The sequence below is a fragment of the Nanorana parkeri genome, unplaced genomic scaffold (assembly GCF_000935625.1).
Source record: "Nanorana parkeri isolate BGI_ZX_2015 unplaced genomic scaffold, ASM93562v1 scaffold189, whole genome shotgun sequence".
Taxonomy (NCBI): domain Eukaryota; kingdom Metazoa; phylum Chordata; class Amphibia; order Anura; family Dicroglossidae; genus Nanorana; species Nanorana parkeri.
This window is the reverse complement of record NW_017306457.1, coordinates 812,459-838,294: the sequence shown is the minus strand read 5'-3', so window position 1 is coordinate 838,294 and position 25,836 is coordinate 812,459. Positions and strand designations below refer to the sequence as shown.

Below are 25,836 nucleotides of genomic sequence, written 5' to 3'. Positions count from 1 at the left end.
GTAAGCTGATATCGAACAAGCAGTTAAAATACCTAAAATAGATAAATGTATTTTAAGATTAACATCACACTTTCCAGTGCTTTAATATTAATATACAGCATGTGTGAATCAGCCCTACAGCATTAATAAAGTAAAACATTATCCAGACATTGGCTACAGACGATATATTTAATCTCCCATCTGGCCTTGTCATTTCACTGATCACCTTTAGTTCTATTCTGTTCAACTTCATGTTAACATTTGTGCAAAATAGTTGTGGTTACTCCCACCACTTTCATTTTAGTCCCTTCCTATAGTACTGGCTTGCCAAAGTGTAGTATGACTTGGCTACACAAGGCAGACTTCACACTGAGCCAAGGAGGCTACAAATGAAAGATTAATTTTTAGTGCAATATCGGTGTGCTAAAAGTAATTTTTACTTGTACAGTAATACCTTGGTTCACGAACGCTTCTGTTCATGAACAATTCGGTTTGGGAACAGGAAGTTCAGCAAAATGTTGCGAACTCCAAATCGAGTGACGAACATGACCGCGGCCATCTTTCCCGCTCTGACACGTGGTCGTGGCTTCCTCTAGTCGAGCTCGTGTCACAGACAGACCCTTGCATACCTGCTGTGGAGCTTTTTTGTGTGCTTTTTAGCACATACAGTATTGTGCAGTATTATTCAATCCAGCATGGCTCCAAAGAAAGTGCAAAGGTTAGTGTTCACTCTCTTCATACTGTACTGTACTGTACTTTGTTTCATATTTTTGTGGTTAAAAAAAAATACATATGGTTCAGAAAGGATTAACCTTATTTACATTGAACCTTATAGGAAAATTTGATTCTGTTCCCAACCAAAATCAGTTCACGACCACGTTCGTAGGGGTCAAAACGGATTAACCTTATTTATATTGAACCTTATGGGGAAATTTGATTGGGTTCACATGGAACAAATTAAGTTTGTTAACCGAGGTACCACTGTATGTGTCTTACAATGACACGGGTACTCGTATGCACCCATATCAGTTATGACTATTACGATTAATAAACTGATTTTTTTGGCCATTTATATAAAATATTTACCAAAACAATTGTTGGGTTCATAAAAAAGCACATAAGAAGATGATTACTTTGTCTCCCTTTCTGATCTAAAGCTCATATGAAGTCATCTGGACAGAATAAGCAGGGATGGTAGGAGAAAAAAATGAGGTATTCCTCTGAATCATTTATTTATGTGTGTAAATTTGAGATTCAGCTATTGAACACAGAAACCATCAGGGATCCTTTAATGGAGCGGCTGAAAACAGACATATAAACATGTCAAAAGGAGTAAAGAGCTCTACCCACTAACTGGACACTGGTGTGACAGAGCTGTATTGGTTTTCTAAAGGCTCTGTTTCTCTTTCTGATTTAAACATCATACTGCATTGACTGAGCAGGAAGGGAGGGGAGATGAGGCCTTCCTTTGACACATTCTGCGCTATAAACCATGGCATTTTTCTGCAGAGATAGATAGACAGATAGACAGATAGACAGATAGATAGATAGATAGATAGATAGATAGATAGATAGATAGATAGATAGAGTTTACCTTGCCATTAAGTCTTCCTTCTTGTAGAACATCAAAGATTTGCCATGGAATATTGGCTAAAAGTGAACCTGTTCTTTGCTCGCACAGGGAAGAAAGCAAGAGGTTCACTTTAATTTATCCCTTGCTAGGAGCATATACTTACTTACATTTTGCTCCTCTACCACTCCGTTTAGCCAACAGGAACAAAATAAATTCCTATGTAAGCTACAAGCCATTGAAGTCATGGCTTACAAAGGGCTATGGACTATCTGTGTGATAGCCATGATTGTCCCAGGGTTGTCACATGGAGCGAGTCACATGCTTCCTAGGCCTGGTTCACACCTGGGCATTATACAGCTCGTTCCTACGCGCTGTAAAACGCTCAACATGTGAAAACCAATAATTGCCTATTGGCATGGTTCCCACCTGGGAGTTTTACAGCGTGTAGGAACGCGCTGAAAAACGCCCTACGCCCAAAGAAGTACAGGAGTTCCTTTCGGGCGTTTTTCCACTCGTTTCCATTGGTATTCCCGAGTGTGGATAGGGGTAACCAAGGCGGCACCCCCGAGCCACACTCGGGAATACAGCGTACAGGTCTTACCTTGTCCACGATCCCCGCTGTGTCCTCCGGCGGCTGCCGACTTCCGGGTTCCGTCCCTTGCGAGCGGCCGCGTCGAAGGGGGGCAGAGCCGGCGGGAAGTTTGAAACTGAAAAAAAAAATTTAATTTAAAAATAGAGAAAATAAGGGGGAAAAAAATCATACCGCCAGTGAAACGCGCGTTTCACTGAATGGAAAAACGGGCTTAAAAATGCGAGAAAAACGAGCTGAAAAAATAAGCTCAGGTGTGAACCCAGCCTTAATGTCTGGATGTACATGATATTACCTTTTGCTACCAATGTTAAACTGAGTTGTAGGAGAACGAAGAGAAAGGGAAGTATGTGCTTGGGAGGCAATTAAATAAACCAGTTACTTTGCCATAAATGGCAAATGCATGGGTTTGTTCTAAGTATCCCTACATGTACCTTGTGATGCCATGAAGTGAAAACACAGCTATATAGCTTTTTTCATATATAGATAAGTGGTATACCGAAGTTAATGCCACCATGGCCAGTGATAGACAACCCAGCTAAAGTGATCACCAGCTTACACTCAAGAACTACAGCTGTCCTGTTAACTCGTGAGGATCCACCCGTGTTACAATAAACTCTAACAGGATGAATTTTCCCACAGGCCACTTCTATTCACAAAAGCTGTTTATTTCCTGCTTGTCAGTGGATAGTTGGGTCCTAAGTCTAAGGCCAAGTTTGTGAAGGCGGTTGTCATACAACGTTGCTCCGTGCTTTATACTTCTTGGCTTCCCGACAAAGAAATAGAGAATGCCTTGCTTCCCCATCTGGTTTTACTCAAGACATGCATGGCAGATCCTATTCCCAGTCTATGAGAGAGCCATGCCTTTGTTCTCATGAAGATCAGCAGCGTCTGACTCTCCGAGTAGCAATTCCAATTTTCATGTTACGAAATTCTTCAATAGAAGATATGTCAAGTGCATATCTCATGATCGGGGGTATAATAATAATACTTACACTCTGGACATTTCCTGAGGACCACACCCCACTGCCTCCAGGAGATATCCTGTATACAAATGTGCCAGTTCTTTTTTTGGAAAGAAACTGGCTTCATGCCACAGACGTGTTTTGATAAATAGGCTACTATGAACTTTTTTCTTTGTATTTGCAAACACGAATGTTCAGTAAAAATTTGATGTCAGTGTTAATGTCAGTGTTTTTTTAGTCATAGCCGCTTCACCAGTGTTCCCCCGCCAAGATTATATGAGCTCAGTTCAAGTTATAATAAAGAGTGAGATTAATTTTGACTTTTAGGATGTTTTGTCTATTGATTCTTATGTATTGTCATAATATAAATGAGATATAAATGAGGTATAAGCTAAATGGTTTGTAATAATTAAATTACGAGATTATGATACTATAAATGGAAATGTTTGATATCTGTGTCACCATTATTACCAAGGTATAATAAAACTAAAGATTTCTTGGGTGGGGGGTAGGTTAATTATGCATGTGCATATGTAAGTATTTTAGCAAACATAATTGCAGTGACTTGGTAAGCTGCAATATATTACATTTTTGTTCTTGGGTTTAGATACACTTTAATCTTTTAGCCCTTTACATAATAAATACTGTACATACAAAAACACTATGAAACCGATTTATAAATCTTCCACCCAGACATATGCTGGAATTTTCTATGCTCCTTGGTTCTAACTATTGGCAGGAATGCTGTATGAATGGCATTCTCCCAGCATGTGGCTAAATCAGCCCCATATATATTTTTTTAAATTGGACCTATACTCCATTTCACTAAATTACACATCCGCAAGATCTCTGGTGGTCTAATTACTTTTTATTTTAAATAGTGGTATGTGATTCCTCCCTGTGGGGGACATAAACTGCTGAGACTGGGGAAGTAGAACAAGAAGGAGGCAGATACTTGTACTACTAACTTTATTAGTTGTATCAGGTAGATTGTAATAGAGTAGTAAGGTTAATTAAGGTTGGGATAGGAGCCTACCTCCCAACTGTCCCCCATTTGGATGACTGTCCCACTTTCACCTTCAGATGTCACTCTTTTTGGTATGATGTATATATCTCAAAAAACATATACAATATTGTATATCTATCAACAGTGTTTTACTTCACATAAATATTTGACCAAAATGAGAGTTATTTTAAAAGGCCAGTATAAAGATAAATAAGTGGTGGAAAAGAAGGACTTGTGGGTTTACCTGATCATTTTTTGCTTGTCAATTACTTGCAACCTGCCTCACTGGAGGTGTGGCAGGAGGTGTGTTCATTGTTTATATACTTTGTACTATAAGATGTGCCTCTTTCTTATCTGAGAACATTGGATGGTATGTGGGGAATTGAGTGGACTTTTAACTTTAGAACACTTGCAGTGTACTGTATCTGAACAGGATTTGATTTTTTTTTCTGTCTAGAGTCTCCCTCCTAAACACCTATAAATAGATATCAAAATATATGTTTCTTTGTTTTTTCCTTGTGCCAAATGTAATCATATAAACTAAGAAAACGTTTGCAGTGAACGCTCTCAGCAACATATCACAGTTTGAAAAATCCCTTCCAGTGGGTGATGTGAGCTTGTAGTGAATTGGTTTCCTCCTCTGTGTCTATAAGTCATCTCTGTGCACCTAGCTCCATCAGGCTATCAATGTGTTGGTTTCACGTCCCCTCTAATCTCACAGTCATGCATCTCATGACCAGTGCTGAGAGTGACAGCTAGTAAATTGGAACAAACATTCACACTATTCCTGCTAGATATATTTTATGCCCCTGTCATTGTTGTGCTTGACAAGGTGCTTTTATTAAATTTTACCGATAATCAAAATCAATCTGACCGGCAGCACAAAGCCTTGCCACTGTTTGTGTAAATAATCAAATATGAAAGATTTGCTTTCTTTATTTATGCTGGTAGGTGAGCTTCTATTTTAGATGACAGATAGATAGATAGATAGATAGATAGATAGATAGATAGATAGATAGATAGATAGATAGATAGATATCATTTCTCTAGGGTTGATGGCAACAATCTTTTTTTTCTGGTGTCCATTGCTCTTGCCATTTTTCAGTGTAGTCCTTTTTTAAAGCACTCCAAAAAAGACTGTCCCATTGAGCTTTATAATGTTGGTAAGCTTCCTGTTTTAATACACTTGCAGAAATGTAAAAAAAAAAGTTTCACATCAGTCCCTGCCCTCAAGAAGCTTACAATCTAAGGTCCCTATCTCACATGCATACATACAAAGGCCAATTTAGACAGGAGCCAAATAACCTACCAGCATGTCTTTGGAGTGTGGGAGGAAACCCACGCAAGCACATGCAAACTCCTTGTGGCTAGTGACCTGGCCGCCGGTATTCAAACCAGGGACCTCCAGTGGTACAAGGCAGAAGTGCTAACCACTACGCCACTGAATTGAATGCTTGCTCCCTTGAGGGGAACCATGATCCCCTTCTATACATGAATGGTTCATATAGTAAACGTGGTGCAACATTCTTTATTTAAGATCATTGCAAAAGACAAAAGGACACTCTTTGCATCTGGAGAAAAGGAGGTTTAACCTTCACATGGGGAAAGATGTTCTTGTTTATTTTTTTACAGTAGTAGTTAAAAATTAGACCATGAGTTTCTGGATCAACTGAAAGTTTACCATTTTCAAATTGCAACGATTTTTAAGGTATTTATTTTTGTTTTCTGGTTGAGCTCTTCAATGTTAAAGCATGACCTGCAAGGTCAAGTTTCAGCTGTTTTGGGGGCAACTTCATTTTTATAGAATTATTTCCTTAATAAATCCCCCCTACCCTCCAGAGTGCAGTTCACCGGGCATAATACTTACCATCTTCACCAGTCAAGCAATCTTTCCTCTGACAAGATCCAGTCAGCCTTTCTTTATGCTTTACATGCATGCTGCAGTCTCATTCATTCCTATGGGTAAGCTGGAGTTCACCATCAGTATAGCTTACCCAGACAACCAAATGAGGCCATGGCACACATCCAATTCCTTGTATTATTCAAAATAGGCTGCAATTTGGGTAGAAGCATTTATTAACTACCTCCGGGCCGGCCGTAGTAAAAAAACGGCCGGCCGGGAGCTCTCTAGATCTGAGCGGGCGTCTTTAGATGTCCGCTCAGACACACCCCCTCGCGCGCGCCGCTGGGCGCGCACAAGCGGGAAATGGCCGACATTTAAAAACAGGCAGCGATGTCTGTTAACATACAAGTGATCCGCCGGCGGATCGCTTGTATGGGGTAACGATCGGTGCCCCCCCTCTGCGGTCCCCCCACGCCGTTGTCCCGCTGATCCCAGGCTCCGCTGTGCCCGGTGCGAGCCCAGGATCAGCATGGCGCCTATGTCACAGGGGATCAGAGGGAGATCGTTACACAAGCTCCCTCCGGTCCCCTCTCTTCTGAAAGAATGCGGAAGTGTTGTATATTACATCACTTCCGCATTCTTGTGTCACTCTCCAGCTTCAGAAGCTGGAAAGAAGCTGATGGAGCAGATCTGTGCTTCATCAGCTTCTTTTGGGGGGTCCTAGGTGACATTTGGGGTCTTGGAGACCCCTGATGTCTCCATAAAGAGGACCTGTCACATATTTTGCTATCACATAGGGGCAGGGGCGCCCCGAGTCTGGGTGACACCCGGAGCGGTAAGCGAGTGTCACCCCGCCGAGACGTCATTGTGCGTGACGTCACCACGCACGTGCGCGATGACATCATTGCGCATGCGCGGCAGTATTCTGATACCTGCCGGCGGCCATCTTGGTGATGGACGTCGGCAGAGAGAGGAGGGGACAGTCATCTGGCGGGATAAGGTATCCCGCCGGGTCCACTCCTCTCTCCTAATACTGTCCGGCGTTCGGTCCTCCAATGGTGTCACCCGGGTACGGGCCGCACCCCCCCTTGTGACGCCACTGCATAGGGGGGTTTTATTAGCCCCCGTATGTGATAGCAATAAAGTTTAGTGGAAAAAAAATAGAAAAAAATATTAAATTACCCCCTCAAATTTTTTTTTTAGTTACACATAAAAAAGAATAATACATTTTTTTTAAAGTCCCCACCCATACATACACGCATGATGCAAACATGCGTCAGGGACGCATACGTGCAAAAAAGACGATTGCTCCTATTACGCCTCACATGTTACATATCGCGCCGAACGTCGGAGTGAGAGCAATAATTCTAGGGCCATCAATCACTGATAACGCTAAACTGATGAGCGGTAAAAGCTTTTAAAGTGTCGCCTATGGCCAATTTTGGCTATGGTAGTTTTCTGAGATGTCGCGGGAGCGCGCAATTTTAAAGCTTGACATGTATGATGTCTATTTACTTGACGTGACCCCAACTTTTATATTTTACCAAAAAAATCCTAACATAATGTAAAAAAAAAAACAGTAATTTTTTCAAAATTTTCAGTAATTTTTCCTAATTATAGTAAAAAATGAAACCCGTAGTGGTGATTAAATACCACCAAAAGAAAGCTCTATCTGTCCCCCAAAAATGGTATAAAATGCATTTCAGTACAGCGCTGCATGACGGAATAAACATCAGTCAAAGTACCGCAGCGCTGAATACTGAAAAATGGCCTGGCCAGGAAGGGGTTCTAATCATCTGGTCTTCAAGCGGTTAAAGGACCACTTTGCTCATCAAGGTGAAGTTTATCTTCAAAATACTTTAGACTTTGAGACTTTTCACTATTTTGTTTTCATAACAACTGTAAACAGATGTTTCATTTCCCTTGACTTTTACTAGTTTTCTCCATAGTTATTCTGCTCTTGATCCTGCATTTTGCTAAATGATTCCTCTTTCCCCAGTTGTTAATCTAGAAGCTGTGCAGCATCATGGCAGATGTATTTGCTCACATTGCAAGCATGTACTGAACATTACAGTAAACATCTACCAGTTTTGATTTAATGTGCAGTATTTCTGCTTTCTGCAGCTTGTGTTTTAATGGATAAAGCTCCATTTTTTACCAGATACACTTTCTGCGTCCTTTCTAGTATTAAACCTCATTGCATTACACAGAGTTGTGCTGTCCTTTGCTTACAAATGCCTGGCTGCAGATAGGATGCAATTTCTGGCCACCAGCTTCTGTACTTCACTGAAGACTGTTTGTAACACCCCATTTTACACTTGCTGGGATGCTTAGAGATGGGGATTTGCCAAAGAGAAACTAATACTGTGATTTTACTCCTCAAGGCCAGGTCCACACTATCAAGTAGCAGAAATTGGCACAGTAATGCACCTTACAGCATTGGTATAATGTGGTACCATTCATTTTAAATGGCACATCAATGCACTAATGCAATGCATGCTTCAATGCACTATGCACTATGCACTATGCACTATGCATTGCATTCACAGAATGAACGGGCTGCCTTAATGCAATGCACGTTACAACGCAACGTAACACATATTAATGTGTATATGCTACTGCACATTGAAAATGTGGTGCAGACCTTACTGAAGGTTTTAGACAGGACTGGGAGAAAACTTCATGCATGAACAAGATATAAAGTTCTCAACATTTTTAGATCATGTGATTGTGAGCTGCCCACCAAAGAGATTATCTATTTGTCCTAGTGACCGTTATCTCTGGAACTGAAAGTGAGGGTAAATCCCAAATTTTGAGATGTCACCAGAACAGAAGTAGAAAAATGTCAATAGAGACACTTGTTTTGGTGACAGCGACAGCAGTCTAAAGGGGGGGGGTTGTTCACTTTGGAAATATTTCCTCACTCTGTTGTGTCTATAGGAGAGGAAGCGAGTCTCCTCAGTGGATGGCAAAAAATAAACCCTAACGAGTTCAAAATTAAAAGAAAAATGTTGGCTTTCGATATACTTCACGGTGGTAACTCTGTGGGAGTTATGACACCAACATGAGGCAAAATTCCTTCTCTTAGGGGATAAACCCTGTAGAGGAATAATTTACATTTATTCTGAGGATTAACTCATTGGAACCTGCGGATTGGTCCCATATGTACTATTGTAAAACACATAAAACCCCAATGCAGGTGCTTGATGATTTAGTCAGGGGGGAAAAAAGACTATTGCACATACTCAGGGATACTAAACCTGCCAGCATTTCTATACAGTTTCCATTTGTGACTATGAACTGTGAAAGGAATGGATTTGAACCCCGGCATTGGCAGTTAAAGAGAATGTAACACTCCCAGAATATGGCCTTAGTTAATAATACCAGCTTTTACTATACCCAGCTGCTAAGTTAAAAACTACAATGCTTCACTTAACTTTTAATTTTCAGTTTTGACATATCTTCCCCGGTTCACTGACAGAGTTATTTGGCTTTTGCATAAGATATTGGAATTTAGAGCTGCTTATAACCCTAGCTGTTTTCTGGGATGTAGATTATAGCAGATGCTTGATTACCCATAGGTTTTGTTTTAAAGGCTGACCCCAAAGTGTGCTGAGGTTAGTTGAGACACTTTATAACTGTTGCCGGAGACACTTTATAACTGGTGCTATGTCTATAGGAAAGATAGTTCCTGCATGTTTTTTACATTAAGTTTGCAGTGGCATACTCTACTGTTTCTGGCACAAATACAGAAGAAGGGGATGGGGGGTCTAAAAAGGGGGTGACCTCTACAGCCTCACATCTTTGTCAGATTTGTGAAAGTTCAACTTTTTTCTGGCCATATTTGAGGACTTCACACAAGTTATATCGGACTTGCATGGTTAAGGAGAGACATTAGTATAAAACATGATATGATATTACATCCACAATATGTAGCAGTAGAACTGATCTGTGTAGTTAAAGCCATATTGTCTTTCTTTTTTATGTAATCTTTATTTATATATACATAACCACAGTGAGTAATCTTGCATATATGCATATACAATGTGTACATTTTAAATTATAATGGAAAAACATACCCAGCCCAAGGGCGGAAGGTTATTGATAGATAGGTTGGTTGAGGCTCCATGGTGGAGGTTAACTGACATGGGGTATTTACGTCTACTCCAGCTGATGAGAGCCCTGTAAACATGGAGCCCAGGTGCTGGTCAAGTGAGGAATGGAGGGCAGCAGAAAAGTACAGAGCAAACCAAGCAAGTAATGGCTGATGAGGATTGTGGGAGCATGGAATAAGAATGGTGTCGGGTATGCCCACGTCTAGAATTTGTTTAATCTGCATTCTGATGTCACACCAAAAAGGTTGAATTTTAAGAAATTACCACCAGTTATGCAAGAGAGTCCCTGTTTGTCCATACTCTCTCCAGCACAGTGGGGACAGTGAGGGGTAAATTGTGGCCATCTGAGATGAACCTGGTAGCAGCCGGTCAAAGGTTTTTTGGCATGTTTTGTGTGTCTTGAAATCTATAGAAGATATATGTGTCAGTTGTAGGATATGATGTAGCTGGCTCTACAGGAAACCGCTACCAAAGTCTATTTACTATTTTCTGATTAGGGGTATGGTGCCCTTGGACACCATGAGCAGCAGCATCTAGTATTAAAGGGATTCAATCTTGTCACAATTCAAATGGAGTGAAAGATGACACGGGACGGAGATCAGATGAGTAGTAAAACATACGTTTTGTAATTGTTGGTATCTCCAGGCATCCTAAGGAAAGCTCCCATAGTATTCCCTCAGTTCACTCAATAGTGTCAGTCTACCTTGCTTTAGAGACTTGCAGCAGCGTACATCTCCATCCATGGGCCCCTTTTTAAAGAAAGACAGGTGTTAATCTGGAGGGAACCATAGGAAACCCCCTACCAGGGAGAGTGGAGGAGCCAGCAACCCTTCTCTGTTCATTGCTTCCCACAAGTGATGGGGCATAGGGGAGGCATTGTCTGACAGGTCTCTAAATCCCCATGGCAGCCAGGGGGCATGAGTCAGGTTTCTTCCTGCCATAATGTCTTTCTATTTCTACATGTTACGCAGCCAAAGTACAAAACAAGTAAAGAACTAACGTAGACAACACAGCACATGTGGACCAATGAATGCTAAAAGTAGTTGCCCATAAGGCCTTCTTTGCACCCCCACTCACCTAGCAGCACAGCACAACTCATTTACATTGTTGCCACCACAAGGCATGAATGTAAACCATCTGTGTGTCGTGGTGCACTACATGCGCTAAAATACCCTGGCAGGCCATTCAAAATGTATGGATGATAAAATCTGCCCAGGCTCTGTTTGTGTGGGGGTTTTTGTATCCTGTATGAAAAGCGTGAAACCCAAACTTAGCAGCTTACCCCATTGAAGTCTATTGGGGGTGAATCTTGATACTAATTTCTGGCCATTTTTCAATGCTAATAGGCTTCAATAACTTTCCTTGTAGTAAGCTCCAGTTGCTGGAAAATCACTGACACTTTCTGCTCCCTGTGTGATATTTTCTTACGTCTCTAGTCATGGTACTGTCTTCCTTAACCATAACACATAATATTGCATTGCTTTAAGGCATGTGCTTTAACACAATGCATAGAGTGAATGGGGCCGTACTGCTATCGGTAACAGTACTTTTAGCATTTGCTGGTTATAGTTTGTTAATCTATTGGTCCACTTTGCTGCAGTTCAAGTTCCTTGCGTTGCTACACAATGCTCCCCCCAAGGGAAATCTTAAGCTCACAGAATCAGAGTTACCATAGAATAGATCATCACGATTTTCAGTGTATTGTCTTTTATTATTTATGATTTTAAAATGTATTAAAGTCTAGATAGTCTTTAGATAGAGAAAAGTTAAACATGTAGCAGTCAGCACTCTTGCCTGTCAGCCCTGATCCTCTGCCAGCCTCCTCCACCGCCGAGCCCCGCCTCCTCCTCCATCGCCAGGCCCCGCCTCCTCCTCTGCTGCCGATGCTGGGCCCAGCCTCCTCCTCCTCTGCAGCTGCTGGCTGTCACTGACTCAGCAGCGGCTGTAAGGAGGAATGCACCACTGCACAGATCACTGATATGTTGTCAGTGATCTGAACAGCGGCGCATTCCTCCTTACAGCCGCCAGTGACAGCCAGCAGCCTGCGATTCCAAAGCCACCCAGGCGGCCCACATGGCATCAGGAGGACCCCTTTGTTCCTCATTCTGGCCGGCCCTCCTGTGCCCAGTGCCCCGTGCCCCATAGCGGCCACCTGTGTCGCTATGGCGATAGTTCCGCCACTGCATTTTACCTATCATCATTGCCTTCTCAAATAAGGCCACATGTAATGTAGTAAAATGGCTTGGGGGTAACCGAAGTAATTATATAGACTGGCAAATTTAAACAAAAGGCCATGAATACATTATTGCAACTTGCACTTTCTCAATATTATATTTATTTTCTTTTTATTTTGTACTTATCTTTTTGTGATGTAATTTTGAGGATATTTTTTAACCATACCATAACGGAATACAGGTATAGAATGGATATAATGTTCACCTCAGATCTTAATATATTTTTATAATTTTGGGTTTAATAATTACTTACTAATAAGTGTTCTATGAACTGGAACTTGTCCTGTTGAAATATTGTTCATACAATGTTCAATAAAGGCGAAAATAGAGGTAATGGAAAATTCCCAGAGGCTTTTTAAACCGATTTCAGAAATTGTGTTAAAATAAACAGAAATCCAGCCAATAATTAATAATAAATTGTCTCTTGTGGATTTTGATCACCTAATACAAGCCAGGTCCATTTATCTCCCTGCACTGAAAAGCCCCTCCAATATTTTCTAAAGGGAATGTCAAACATATTTGATGGTTCTTAGAAGCCAAGAAACATCAAATATTGTTAGAGCTTTACAGCGTAGAACTGTTCTTTTTCTTTTTCATACAAAGTACAGTACCAAGCATTTAAAGCATAATTTGTATTATAAAACTATTTAACCTCATTTCTTAAAATTTATTTTTTCAATTACATAATATTAATAAAAAATTCAAAGAGATGTCTGACTAAAATATACCTATAACAGACCTTGCTTATACTTCGGGATCTCCTCACCCCATAAAAATCACTGTTTTTTTAGTGTTTCAAAGTGTACCTGTAAAGTAAAAATGTAGATTATGTAGTTATGTTACCCCATCTTCTGCATTGCAAGGTGTGACGTCACTATCCTTTCGGGAAAATTCCTGGGGAATGATTTGTACCCCAAATCTTCGAAGAAGACACTCCAGGCCAGTGCTAGAGCAGCTTCTCGTGATATTTGGTTTGCTTTGAATTCCACCTGAATTCACAATTTTAACTGTAACACCATTCCCCTAGGTGTCACAGGAACTACCAAAGGCCTGACATTTATACAGAGGGTGTGGGCCTGGACATTTCACACAGACCTTGGATTTTACTGGTTCCACTTTAAAGCAAACCAGTCCTGTATATATTGTTTATAGACTGTCAAATGTACCACAAGGTCTCTGGAGATACATTTCATATCCTGCAAATAATTTTCTGTGCCCTGGACTTCAGCTCCAATTCTGATCACTGCCACATCCCCTTTATCATCATCCCATGAACTAGTAAGCTAGCTGTTTTGGGCCATTGAGGCGCTTGTCTTTGGTTTGCATGATGGCTGATGGTGTGGCAGTGCTCCAAATTAAAGGTAACATCTAAACCCATTTGGTCAGTTTGCCAGAATGAGAGGAAGGGATTCCTTAAAACATATAAAAGGTTTTGCCAGATATGTTAAACACTTACATGGACCTCATAGTCCCTGCTCTTCAGCAAACTGGTACATCTGTTGACTTTGTTTACATGATAAATTTACTTCATTGACAGGACTAATGTTTCATGGCATGCCTTTAACCCCTTCATGACTGAGCTTGTTTTTAGTTTCTGTTCGTAAATGACTGACACACTTTTGACATTTTTGCTGTGTGATTCTTCCACGTCAGTAATATACTTTCTTACAAAGTGCACCCACACATATTATATATTGTTTTTTAGAGGACAGATAGGGCTACATATTTATATCACATATGTGTGTCTAACGCCTCACTTAGGACAAATAAAATATAAAAAAAGAGGAAAAAACCGTTTAAAAAAAACACTTTTTTCCCAGTTTTGATTTGTAGTATTTTTTTTACAAAACCAGCACAGCTAAAAAAAATGCAATAAATACATTCATTTATTTGTCCCTTATTTTATTTTATTTTTTACACATTTTTTTATTTTTTTTACACTTTTCACAATTTTTTTTTTTTTTTACACTTTTCACTTTTTTTTTTAACTTAAAAATGTTATTTTATTTATTTAATTATATCAAGCAGATTTTGTGAATTAATCTCACTGTTACTGCATGATAAATTAATAAATTTTTGGTTATTATCAGGCTGCTTCAAACTTCAGAACAGCCGATAATAAGTTAGTGACACTGATCCTGCAGCAGTTCAGGATTCAGCTGTTACTAAATGTTTTCTGATTGTTGCAACAACGATCAGCAAACAAACATTCTTCTTCCAGGAATAGATACATTGTAGGAATAGACACATTTTGTATCTATTCATGAAAGAAAAAAAAAAAACCAGTATAGCTTGAGAGAGATATCTCTCGATCTATACGAGCTGTCAGAATGCCGGCAAAAGCCGGCATCTGTGTCCGCTTTGCTTTGACTCTCAGACACCCGATATTAAGGTATCGGGTGTCTGAAAAAGGTTAACCCTTTCATTAATGAATGCCTCTGTAGTAAGGGCATCCATTAATGAATGTTAAAAGCTGATTCTCAGCGATTAACAGCCCTCTAAAGCAGCAAATAACTCGTCACGTACAGTGTACGTGACAAGTCATTTGGTCCCTTTGTGGCTGGACGTACAGTGTACGTCTCCCGTCACGAAGGGGTTAAAGAGAAAATGGTAAGTAATCACAACTGATCAGACAGTAATGTCAAAATGCAGGCTTGTTGTGGTGCTTGTAAGAAAATATGTTAATACTCAACTGTTTTTTTTGGGCCTTGGGAGTCCCTAGATCGTGGGTCCATGCTCTGCATAGATACTCAACATTTCAACACTTCCTGTGGTAATTTAATTTACAAGAGGGGTATATTTATCAATTTTTTTCACCCAAGATTCACAAATTGTGGCATGGGATTAATCTAGAAAACATGTAAACCTTGGCCTCTAATTGTGTGAATCTTAGGTGAAATAAGTAGACCTTAATGTTTGATGGAAAATAAAATACATTCCTGCACTGATCATTTGATGACATTTCAGATGAAAAATATTCTATTGCTTGCCATGCATTCACATTTCTATAGAGGAATCATAGCAAACCACAAGCTGATCTGCAACAGACATAAACTGATTTTGCAAACCAGGTACATTAGTCCTAATGCTATATAACTATAGTTCAACCAATAAGAATGAAGATTAGTGATGAATATTGTGAATGTTGTCTCTTTTTTAAGATCCTGAAATTATGAATGGAATTTACTGGTCGGAATCATTAAACAAGGTGTTTGTTGACAACTTTGATCGTGATCCATCCCTCATTTGGCAATATTTTGGAAGTGCAAAAGGTTTTTTTCGTCAGTATCCAGGTAAGGAATCAAGCCTGTACTATAAGTGTAGTAAATCGGTTATTTTAGAAAGTGGCAATGCTTTGTATGACATTTAATGATTATAACAGCTCTTTAAAGAAAACATCCTGGCTGCTTTGATAAATCCTATTGTGCAATAATGAAAAAATGTCATGCTTCGTAGCAATGACAGCTCTAGTGTTTGTACTGTATCATCACTGTTGACATTGCGTTATCTTCCTTACACCGTATGATTTTGTTATTGCTGTAAGCAGCCAAGGCTTGTCGGTAATATGGCCTTAGTACCTAGATTAACTGTTTCTCTGCCAGACATACTGTAATACAATAGATGGTCCAAGACTGGAGAATTAATATACAAGACGGTCAGTGAATTTAGACATACTGCAGTAGATGTTTAAAGATAGGATACATGCTGCTGGAGATGAGCATAAGCTGGAGACTGTTAGATATAATTTTCATTACTGTCCCTTTACAAGCCAATGTTTAAATATTTGTTTTCCCTACAGCCCCCTTACAAATTACTGATGCCAGCAATTGACATTTCTCTCAGCAATACTCATTAAAATATTCAGAAAAATATTAAAAGGGAATGGACAGCATACACAATGTTTGGAAGTATTACAGCAAACCAAACTAGCAGAAACATTTCTAATTATTATTTTTTTTACTAACCCTGAGTAAGCACCTAGGCACCACACACACTGACTAATGTTTTCTGAACTAGAGAGAGCCTCCTGACTTCCTTTCATCATAACCTGCACCCTGTTCTCTCTATAGTTCTGTTGTGGAATTTAGTCACCAATGCCAAGAGGTGGCCAAAGGAGGGAAACAAAATAGGTTATCACAATTTGTTCATTTTAAGATTTGATGGTACCCCATCCCTATTCCTGCTACCCTACATACTAGCCATTATGCTAAATACCGCTCTGTTTGTAGTTCCCAAACAATGAAAAGCAGATTTTGTGCAAGCCTGAATTGTATAATAAATAATATACTGTTTTTTTCTAAAATGTAACCATGCTTAAAGTCACAGTGGTGTCCTTTGACTCGTGTTATTGTTGGGTGCTTCACAATAGAATTCTCTTTTATTGCCTGAAACTTTCCTCTTGCTTTTTTTGACTAGGCATTAAATGGGAGCCAGATGATAACGGAGTTATTGCATTTGACTGCAGAAACCGAAAATGGTAGGTCACCTATTGTACAGCAGATGTGTTTACTTCCTCCATCAGAAAAAAATGTAGCGGAAAAATAACAAACTGTGTTTACTTCTGTCATTTCTTAATGCAGGTATATTCAAGCAGCTACCTCTCCGAAAGACGTAGTGATTTTAGTTGATGTCAGTGGGAGCATGAAAGGCCTGCGTCTGACAATTGCAAAGCAGACTGCATCCTCGATTCTGGACACCCTTGGAGATGATGACTTCTTCAACATAATTGCTGTATGTTGCTGTCTTCTTTTAACATCCCTCTCCTATGCAACCTTTTAAGTGGATGCGTCTGGACACCTGCAGGAGGCCTCTGAGCGATGTCAGCACTTCAGATGCGCTCATTTCTCCATTCAGTCAATATTAATTTAAGTGATAAGTTGAACTCTTGTACTCCTTTCAAAGGCCCCATTGACAAGCTCCCCAGTAAGCAACACAAAGAACACTACTCATAGCTATTTCAGGCCAGTAATTGTTACACGCCGAGTATATATTGGTCAAAGCTAAGAAACACAACTCAAAGTTAAGAAAAGTTTTCTATATTTTTGCAGCTCATGGATAATTCCAGTTAATTTATATGTATATATTGATGGGTTGAGTATCAAATGGAGGGCAAGGTTAAGGAGTCAACTAGCTGATGTACGTTTAAGGACTTTCTGCCTACTTTTATTGTCTCAAATGTTGTAACAACATAGAAGTTTCCCATGCAGGGGTATATTTGGCAAATATACAGCAAACTCAAAGTTACACCTTTGGCTATGTTTCTAGCAGCCTGGTTGCTAACACACAAGTCGGGGCCAGACGGTTTACCCCCTGGCTATGTATCTAGCCGTCTGGTCACTGACAGCTTAGTCAGATCAGCTGTCCATCTGGCTCCCTTTAGACTCTTGGCTAGCTTTCTCGCCGTCTCAGAAGCCCTGCAAGTTTGAGTCTCCCCTTGTCAGTTTCAGTCACAGACAATGGGGGGAATTTATCAAAACTGGAGCAAACAGAATCTGGAGCAGTGGTCCATGGCAACCACTCAGCATCTATCTTCAGTTTACTCAGGTAAGATTTGAAAATTAGTCAGAGAAGCTGATTGGTTGCAGTACTCCAGATCTTGTCTGCTCCAGTTTTGATCAATTCCCCCAATGTCTCGGTTAGGTCTTGGTCAGACCCGCACTATGTACAACACACTGTTCAGGTCTTACAGGCCTAGACACACACATCCAGCATGTTCCACTCACATGCTGCCTTAGCAGCACTGCCCTACACAGGACCCCTGCCTGAGTGAAGCATCTTTCTAGTGTTGGATCACCTAGTGGCCCATGTGCCAGAATACTTTCTGAGCTCTTCCCTTTCAAACGTCTAAATACAAAATGAAACTATAAAATGATCCACACTCTTCCTATTAGAGACATATGCAGCCTATAATAATACTGTATATACATTATACACCCATAAAAAATATAGCAAAAAAAGTGATTATGAAATCCTTACACAAAATGCCTATTAAATATAATCCATAACATTAAGACACAATATTTATTTTCCTTATTGTACTTGAGCAAGCTCTTAAAGAAGAGCAAATTCAAAAGAGTAACTGTATCTCCCACTGTATTGTGCACACCTGCACCTTTAACTGGGATATCACAGAACCGCAGTGCATCTACCTACGGCACAGACCCCATTGTACAGCTTAGGAGATTTTATAGGCTGACAGAAAAAGAGGTCATAAAGAACTTAGGTAATATGAGTGCCAGGGTACCTGCCAGTCCCACCGGAAAGCTCTTTCTTGTAATCATTTTTCTCCACTCTCTGTGCACTCCAAACTGCCTGGAGACACTTCGGAACTCAGCGGACAGGCAAGATAAGAAGAAAACACTCCAATTGTGCAGATCAATAAGGTGTATTAAGAATAAAAAACTCAAAAGCTTTCCAGTATCAACAAGCATACATAGTGTCTGTGTCACACTTTCTGACTCTGCCCAACGCATTTTAAATATTAGGCTATCATCATGGATGCTTATTCACTCTGTAGATAGATAGACAGGTAGAGAGATAGATAGATAGATAGATACAGTAGATAGTTACAGTAGATAGATAGATAGATAGATAGATAGAATAAACAGACAAATTCAGGTGACAAGTAGCCTTTTTTGGTACCCTGAAGTCTCTCAAGGCCTAACATGCAACTACACAAAACACAAAAATTCCCCAGCCTCAACCTGCCAGCCAGCCTGCAACCAAACAAGTAGCCCTGTCAACAGTATGCGTTAAAATCAGAGGTTTTTGTTGCACAAACTTTTGGCCAAAAATATGTAGAAGCCACACTGCCGCGCCAAGGCACCTCTGCAAAGTGTGGTCCTAACTCTATGTATCCGAGTCTCCAAGTGTGAGCATATTCATGAAGTTGATAAATTACATGCAGGTGTACCTGGAGGTAGCCAACTCCTCCTGATAAGGTGCAGGGACGCACTGGAGGCCCAGCAACCAAAAATGCACGCTGGGACTCCAGTGCGTTCCCCTAACCCAAAATAGTCAAACTAGAAAAAATGGCACATGCACTTTTGCAAAGTGTGCAAAGGCACCTCTGCAAAGGCACCTCTGCAAAGGCACCTCTGCAAAGTGTGGTCCTAACTCTATGTATCCGAGTCTCCAAGTGTGAGCATATTCATGAAGTTGATAAATTACATGCAGGTGTACCGGCATGTAAAAAAATGCACGCTGGCACTCCAGTGCGTCCCCCTAACCCAAAATAGTCAAACTAGAAAAAATGGTACATGCACTTTTGCATGTACCATTTTTTCTAGTTTGACTATTTTGGGTTAGGGGGACGCACTGGAGTCCCAGCGTGCATTTTTGGTTGCTGGGCCTCCAGTGCGTCCCTGCACCTTATGAGGAGGAGTTGGCTACCTCCAGGTACACCTGCATGTAATTTATCAACTTCATTAATATGCTCACACTTGGAGACTCGGATACATAGAGTTAGGACCACACTTTGCAGAGGTGCCTTGGCGCGGCAGTGTGGCTTCTACATATTTTTGGCCAAAAGTTTGTGCAACTAAAACCTCTGATTTTAACGCATACTGTTGACAGGGCTACTTGTTTGGTTGCAGGCTGGCTGGCAGGCTGAGGCTGGGGAATTTTTGTGTTTTGTATTGTTGTAAGCCTTCCCAATGTGCGCCCTGCTATAAAGGCCGGTTATAGATTCATGCATGTACCATTTTTTCTAACATGCAACTACATTCAGACAGTAAGTAGGTTTTAGTTGGCGTGTATTAGAGCAATAGAGAACAAGGAGATCCCAGGGCCACGATTCTATATTGTAAAATAACAGTGAGGAGGTGGATGGCTATTTCTGGAATGACGTTTTAAGACAGTCTATAAATAGCTATTTATTTATTTGGGCACCCCCTGAGGCTGCTAATCTCTGTGTTCTCAGATGTCTCAGTATACAGAGCTAGTGTAAAAAGCCGATCCAAGCAGCTCCATACTCTCTTATAAATGTGATGACTAATCAGATTAGCCACATGCCACTGTTTACACTGTTTACTAGAGAGGAAGGAGAGAAATCTAGTAGCTTATGAATGGGAGAATAAATACATGAGTAGCTGCTGATTCATACATTTATTCTCATGGATCTTTTTTAAAACCTTTAGTGCCCATACTCTCATAAACTGCTGATCTCCAGCCCACCTCTGTAGTGTGACCTGTATATTAACCCTTCATCTCCCTTATGCGTACCTCTGCACATTAACTCCTTCATCTCCATCCTGCCCATGTATGTGACCTGTGGCCTTCACCTCCCGATCCCTCTGTGTATGACCTGTTATGCTGTATCTAGGAGACCTCCTCAAAACTCTGTGTCTTAACCACCTCCATACCCCCATGTTTCTTCCTTTCCAAAGAATTGTGGCAAAAAAATAAATAAACTTGGGGTTTCTACTTTCCAAAAAAAGGCGTCATTTTGGGAGTGTTTGCACTGTCCTGACATTTTGTTTTCAACAGAAAATATGGGAAACAAGTTGTTTAATTTTTTCCCTTCAATACTAAAAAATAAATAACCCACTGCGTATTAAATACCCTCTGTCTGAATCAAAAAATGATATAAGATAAAATTAATTTGGGTACATTTGGGTACAGTGTTGCATGATGGAATACTTGTTAGTCAAACCTATCAAAGCCGTGAAAAATTGTTTGGTAATGAAGAGGTAAATACAGGATGGTATTCACGTGATTAAACTACTTGTATGTTTTTGTAGTGTAGGAGGAAAATAAAGCTCACCAAGGAAGTGCACACAAATATGTACAGGCCATGTTGCATGCAGATATCATAGTTGAGAACTTAGCCCGGGACCCCAGTACAAAATCTTGTAGCTCAGGATACTCAGCACGTATGTTATCAATTTGCATGCTATTTTCACACCACAAGCTATTTTATGCAAATAAACCCCTTTCCACATAGACATATCAGCTTTAGAGATACTTGAAGTGTCTCATTAGGTCAAATATCTCCCTTATAAATCTTTAATTACTCGGTGCATAATTACTCCAATCTTTATTATTGTGAGACATAATTACAATTAAAATGTCATATCATTTTAATTTTATTATATTTCTTTAACAAAGCCAATATTTAGCATTTACATAAAAGATATTCTTTAGGTTATAGCAATTAGTTATCTGGGCAATTAGGGTAACAAAATAATTACATGAAATAAATAATTATAAATATTATCAGATTCAGGGCTGTTACTGACGGTGTAATGGCATCATCCCAAATTAAAAGGATTAACTGTACAAATATGTGCACTAGGCAGAGTTAAATACTAGACAGGGTTTCTTTTAAAAACAGTTAGCACAGCACTAGCATCCCTAGATGACGCTGATGAGTATAGAAATCTCCTATATTAGCGCCTTCTAGGGACTCTAGTGCCATGCGAACAGCATCTGCATGGCTGTATGCAGGGCAAAACTTTTATAAATGAAGCCAATAGTGTTTTTTAATGACATGCACACACAAATGTTTAACAAAGTATAGGTTTTAGATAAAGAAGAGATGGGGTAGAAACTTTGCCACATTCCCTTTACTACCATTTTTAGAAAAAGCTCAGTAATGGCAGCCTAGATTTTTCTCTGTCCCCTGCAGCTCCTACTGTTAGAGCTGAAAGAAGCACGATCATTGACACCCCCAAAGAAAAATGTAGGCTGCCAATATTGACCACTTTTTGCTAAGTGTCTGGCTGTCTTTGATTTCAAGTTTTTGACCTGGAAAAAGAATGCAGAATAAGCATTTTAGTGAAGTCAGAATTCTTTAAATGCTTATTTGTTCCAGGTTAATAGTTCAGCAACTACTAAGATCCTTCGAAATCTGCATGGGAACCAGGGAAGTAGCATTTTCAGAAGGAAAAGTCAGCACTGACAGACTTCATAATTTCTCAATATAGGTTTTCAATTTTATTTGGCTGCCTAACACAATGGGTCTCAATGCACAAAAATGCATGTGTTGCAGCGCACAAGAAAAGAGCACCTGAGTTGTTGGATTATGTGAGCAGCACGCTTGGCCAAAGAATAACGTCACTGGGGTCCAGATGTCAACAATGGGCATGCACCTCTGACATGCTATGTTGATGTTAGGATCTGGTTGATGCTTTATCTAGAGAATGTTGTTTTCGGAGAGATTTACTTTCACTTTCTGTTAAAGTGGAAAGTCACCTTTGAATTTCTCTATGAACATCAAAGGAGAACTATGAGGTGAGTGAAAATCACTCACCCTCATAGTTCGAGCCGATGTGTGACAATGAAACTGTCACACGTCGGCTCAATAGATCGGGAAGTGAGCGAACACATACAGTCGCTCGCTCACTTCTCGATCAGCTCCCTGCAGAGACCGGTGACTGTCAGTCATGGCTCCCTGCAGGTAATCCCCCCTCCCCGCTCCGATCCTCCAGCTCTGAGTGGACGAACGTATGGGGCATGGGGTGGGTACAGCTGCGTGTCACTCACGCAGCTGGGTGGGTGGACAGTAATGTCGGGATCCGTCCCGGCTGCGGCGGTCTCAGTATACTGCAAGCTATAGCTCACGATATACTGAGCTTTGGGCCACGGGAGGATCCAAGTATATGTCCTCCCGTGACCCTTAAAGGAGAACTATGAGGTGAGTGCTTTTCACTCACCTCATAGTTCTAGCCGACCTGTGACAATGAGACTGTCACAGGTCGGCTCAGTAGATCGGGAGGTGAGCGAACACATACCGGCTTTCGCTCACCTCTCGATCCTGTCACGGCTCTCTGCCGTGACAGGGGAGGGGCTGGATTCCCCCCTCCCCGCTCCGATCCGCCAGCGCTGACTGGCGGAACGGACGGGGGAGGGGGCGGGTACAGCTGGCTCTGCCTCTAGATAGGCAGAGCCAGCTGTCACTCACGCAGCTGGGCGGATCCCATTGTCTAAGTCAGGATCCGCTCCGGCTGCGGCGTCTCAGTATACCGCGAGCTGCAGCTCGCGGTATACTGAGCTTAGGGTAACGGGAGAACACTAGCTTGTGTCCTCCCGTTACCCTAAGGAGAACTATGGGGAAAAACACTGACCCCATAGTTCTCCTTTAAGAGAACTATGGGGAAAAACACATACCCCATAGTTCTCTTTTAAACAGCTATGTAACACATGCACCGTAACAAATGCATAGTACCAAATTTAACTTCTGTCCACGATTCATTGTCCAGCAATCAGCATTGGAAACTGACAACCATTTAGTTGTGTTGTTCAGCTTCCCTTATGGTTTCTACGTCTTTGACAGCATTAGGGGTCAGAAGAAGCATTACCCAGTCAGGCTTTGCAATTATAAGATGTAGATAGCATGGGGGGCTGAGCAACACAGTGGGTTGCATGGTGTCATTTATAATAATAGCTATCAGTCTTCCAATGTCGATTGTGGGACAACCACAGTGCGGACAGACATCAAACATGGTGCTATGCATTTATCAAGGTACATCTGTTATATGGCTGTTTAATGTTCATAGGATAATTCTAGGGTGAGCTTCCAGTTTAACATAAAGTGAAAGTAAATCTCTTCAAAGGCGACTTTTAACACAGCACGTCAGAGGTGCGCACGCATTGTTGACATCTGGACGCCAGGTCCTCTACTTTTTGACCAAGAGTGTTATGCGCATAATCCCCAACTCACATTCTGTTTTCTTGTGTGGGGCTCTGTGACTGGAAGCTGCCATCCTTGTTAGATTTTGGACTTTTTACACACCGCAACTCACAGGGTTATTCACAAAAGGGTGAAGGGTTTGGAGAAGGCAGGAGAGGTGAACAATCTAGGCCAAAATACCTGATTTGGAAAAATTCTCCAATTCAGTTCCCTTTTCAAATCAGCTATGTTGTCCTAGATCAGTGGTGGCGAACCTTGGCACTCCAGCTGTTTTGGAACTACAAGTCCCATGAGGCATTGCCAGGCTCTGACAGCCACAGACATAACTCCCAGAGGCAGATGCATGTTGGGATTTGTAGTTTTGGCACAGCTGGAGTGCCAAGGTTCGCCACCACTGTCCTAGATTGTTCACCTCTCCTGCCTTCTCCAAACTCTTCACCCTTTTGTGAATAACCCTGATAGTATGCATATTTTTGTGTATGCATTTGGTTATTTATTTCTAGCAGTACAAAGTGGTTTTAACCCTTTAACACTTTTGATTGAAACTATTGTAGCAGGGTTTAATACTTTCTCCCTCTACTAAACAATTAGTTGTATTTATGTTGAGATTTCCCCTTACTTTATTCTCAGGTGACCCAACAGGAAGTAGTGGGAATCTCCCCAATTGAATCTTGACCCATAGTCAAAACCAATATTTCACTCCGCATGCAATTTGTTCATGCAATATTTCATATTTACCTAACTAAAATATTGAAAAGAATTACACTGTATCTTGTAGCCCTGAATATAAGTTGTAATAAGCAAGCCAACTACCATTAGAGGCTAAAAGGGAAGGAAGATAATTAGAGGTGCACCAAAATGAAAATTTCGAAACCGAAATGAAAAAAATGTCAGGCCGAAACCGAACATTTTTTTTCTCCGGGGGGAATTATTAGGGATCTAAACAGACCCCTGATATTTCCCTTTTAAAATAGAAAAAGAGATTGAGGACATAGAGTCCTCAATCTCTTTTTCTGCAGCCCCTGTTATAAATGAACAGGAATCTTTTTTACTGAGTGTTCCTGTTCATTCATAACTTGTGTACAGAAGGTGTTTACTATAACCACAATCATGAATGAACAGGAGGTGATGTAGATCACTTCTCATTCATTCATAATTGAGGACACATTCTCTGTCCTCAATTATTTACAAACACTGATGGCTAGTGTTTGTACCCCTTCTCCATACTGGATCGGCTGTCACAGGAAGCTGAGCGAGCATGGCAGGGAGGAGATCTTGAGCTGACAGGTGACTCCACCCACACACCGCTCTCTTGATCTCTCACAGGAGGCTGAGCGGTGTGGGAGGAGAGACGCTGGACACTCACAACGCTCTCCTCCGGCACCGCTCAGCCTCCTGTGAAAGGTTGAGAAATACTGATATAGATAAAGATAGATTCCATAAAACAAACAGCTGAAGTATGCTGCAGTAATACTAGTGACAGATCAGCCATTCTATAGTGCAAGAAGGAGAGGACAGCCTCCTTTGCAGTATGCTCAGTTCAGATAAAGAAATGTTAAACCACTTTTTGGTTGCTTGCTCACACCCTGTTTACTTTCTTAGCACCAATTCTATTGTAATATATTCCACTTAACTAGTACAATAAAGCAGAAAAAAAATGCCCCAGCATAGTGTGCCTGTAAAAAAGTTGATTGGTGAATTCTGATCTGCAGCTGTGAAAATAAATCTAGAAAAGGGTAATATAATTCAGTCCAAATTGTAAAATTATGTTTGTCTCTAATTCACCCCAGATACTTTGTAAAAGTGGAAGCTGACCGCACTGTTTGCTCAGAGCTCTCTTGAGCAATGTACAGAATGGTGTAGTTCAATATGAACCCCATAAAGAATCTTGAGGGTACTT

The 25,836-nt window shown here is 40.7% G+C and overlaps 1 protein-coding gene across 1 annotated transcript in view; it reads left to right on the top strand.

Annotated features, from left to right (window-relative positions):
• The window catches only part of CACNA2D3 (calcium voltage-gated channel auxiliary subunit alpha2delta 3), a 786,579-nt gene that overhangs the window by 327,823 nt on the left and 432,920 nt on the right, over positions 1-25,836 (top strand). The window contains 3 exon segments of the mRNA XM_018555257.1: positions 15,466-15,597; positions 16,721-16,781; positions 16,885-17,035. Of these exon segments, the coding sequence (XP_018410759.1) occupies positions 15,466-15,597; positions 16,721-16,781; positions 16,885-17,035 (344 nt within the window).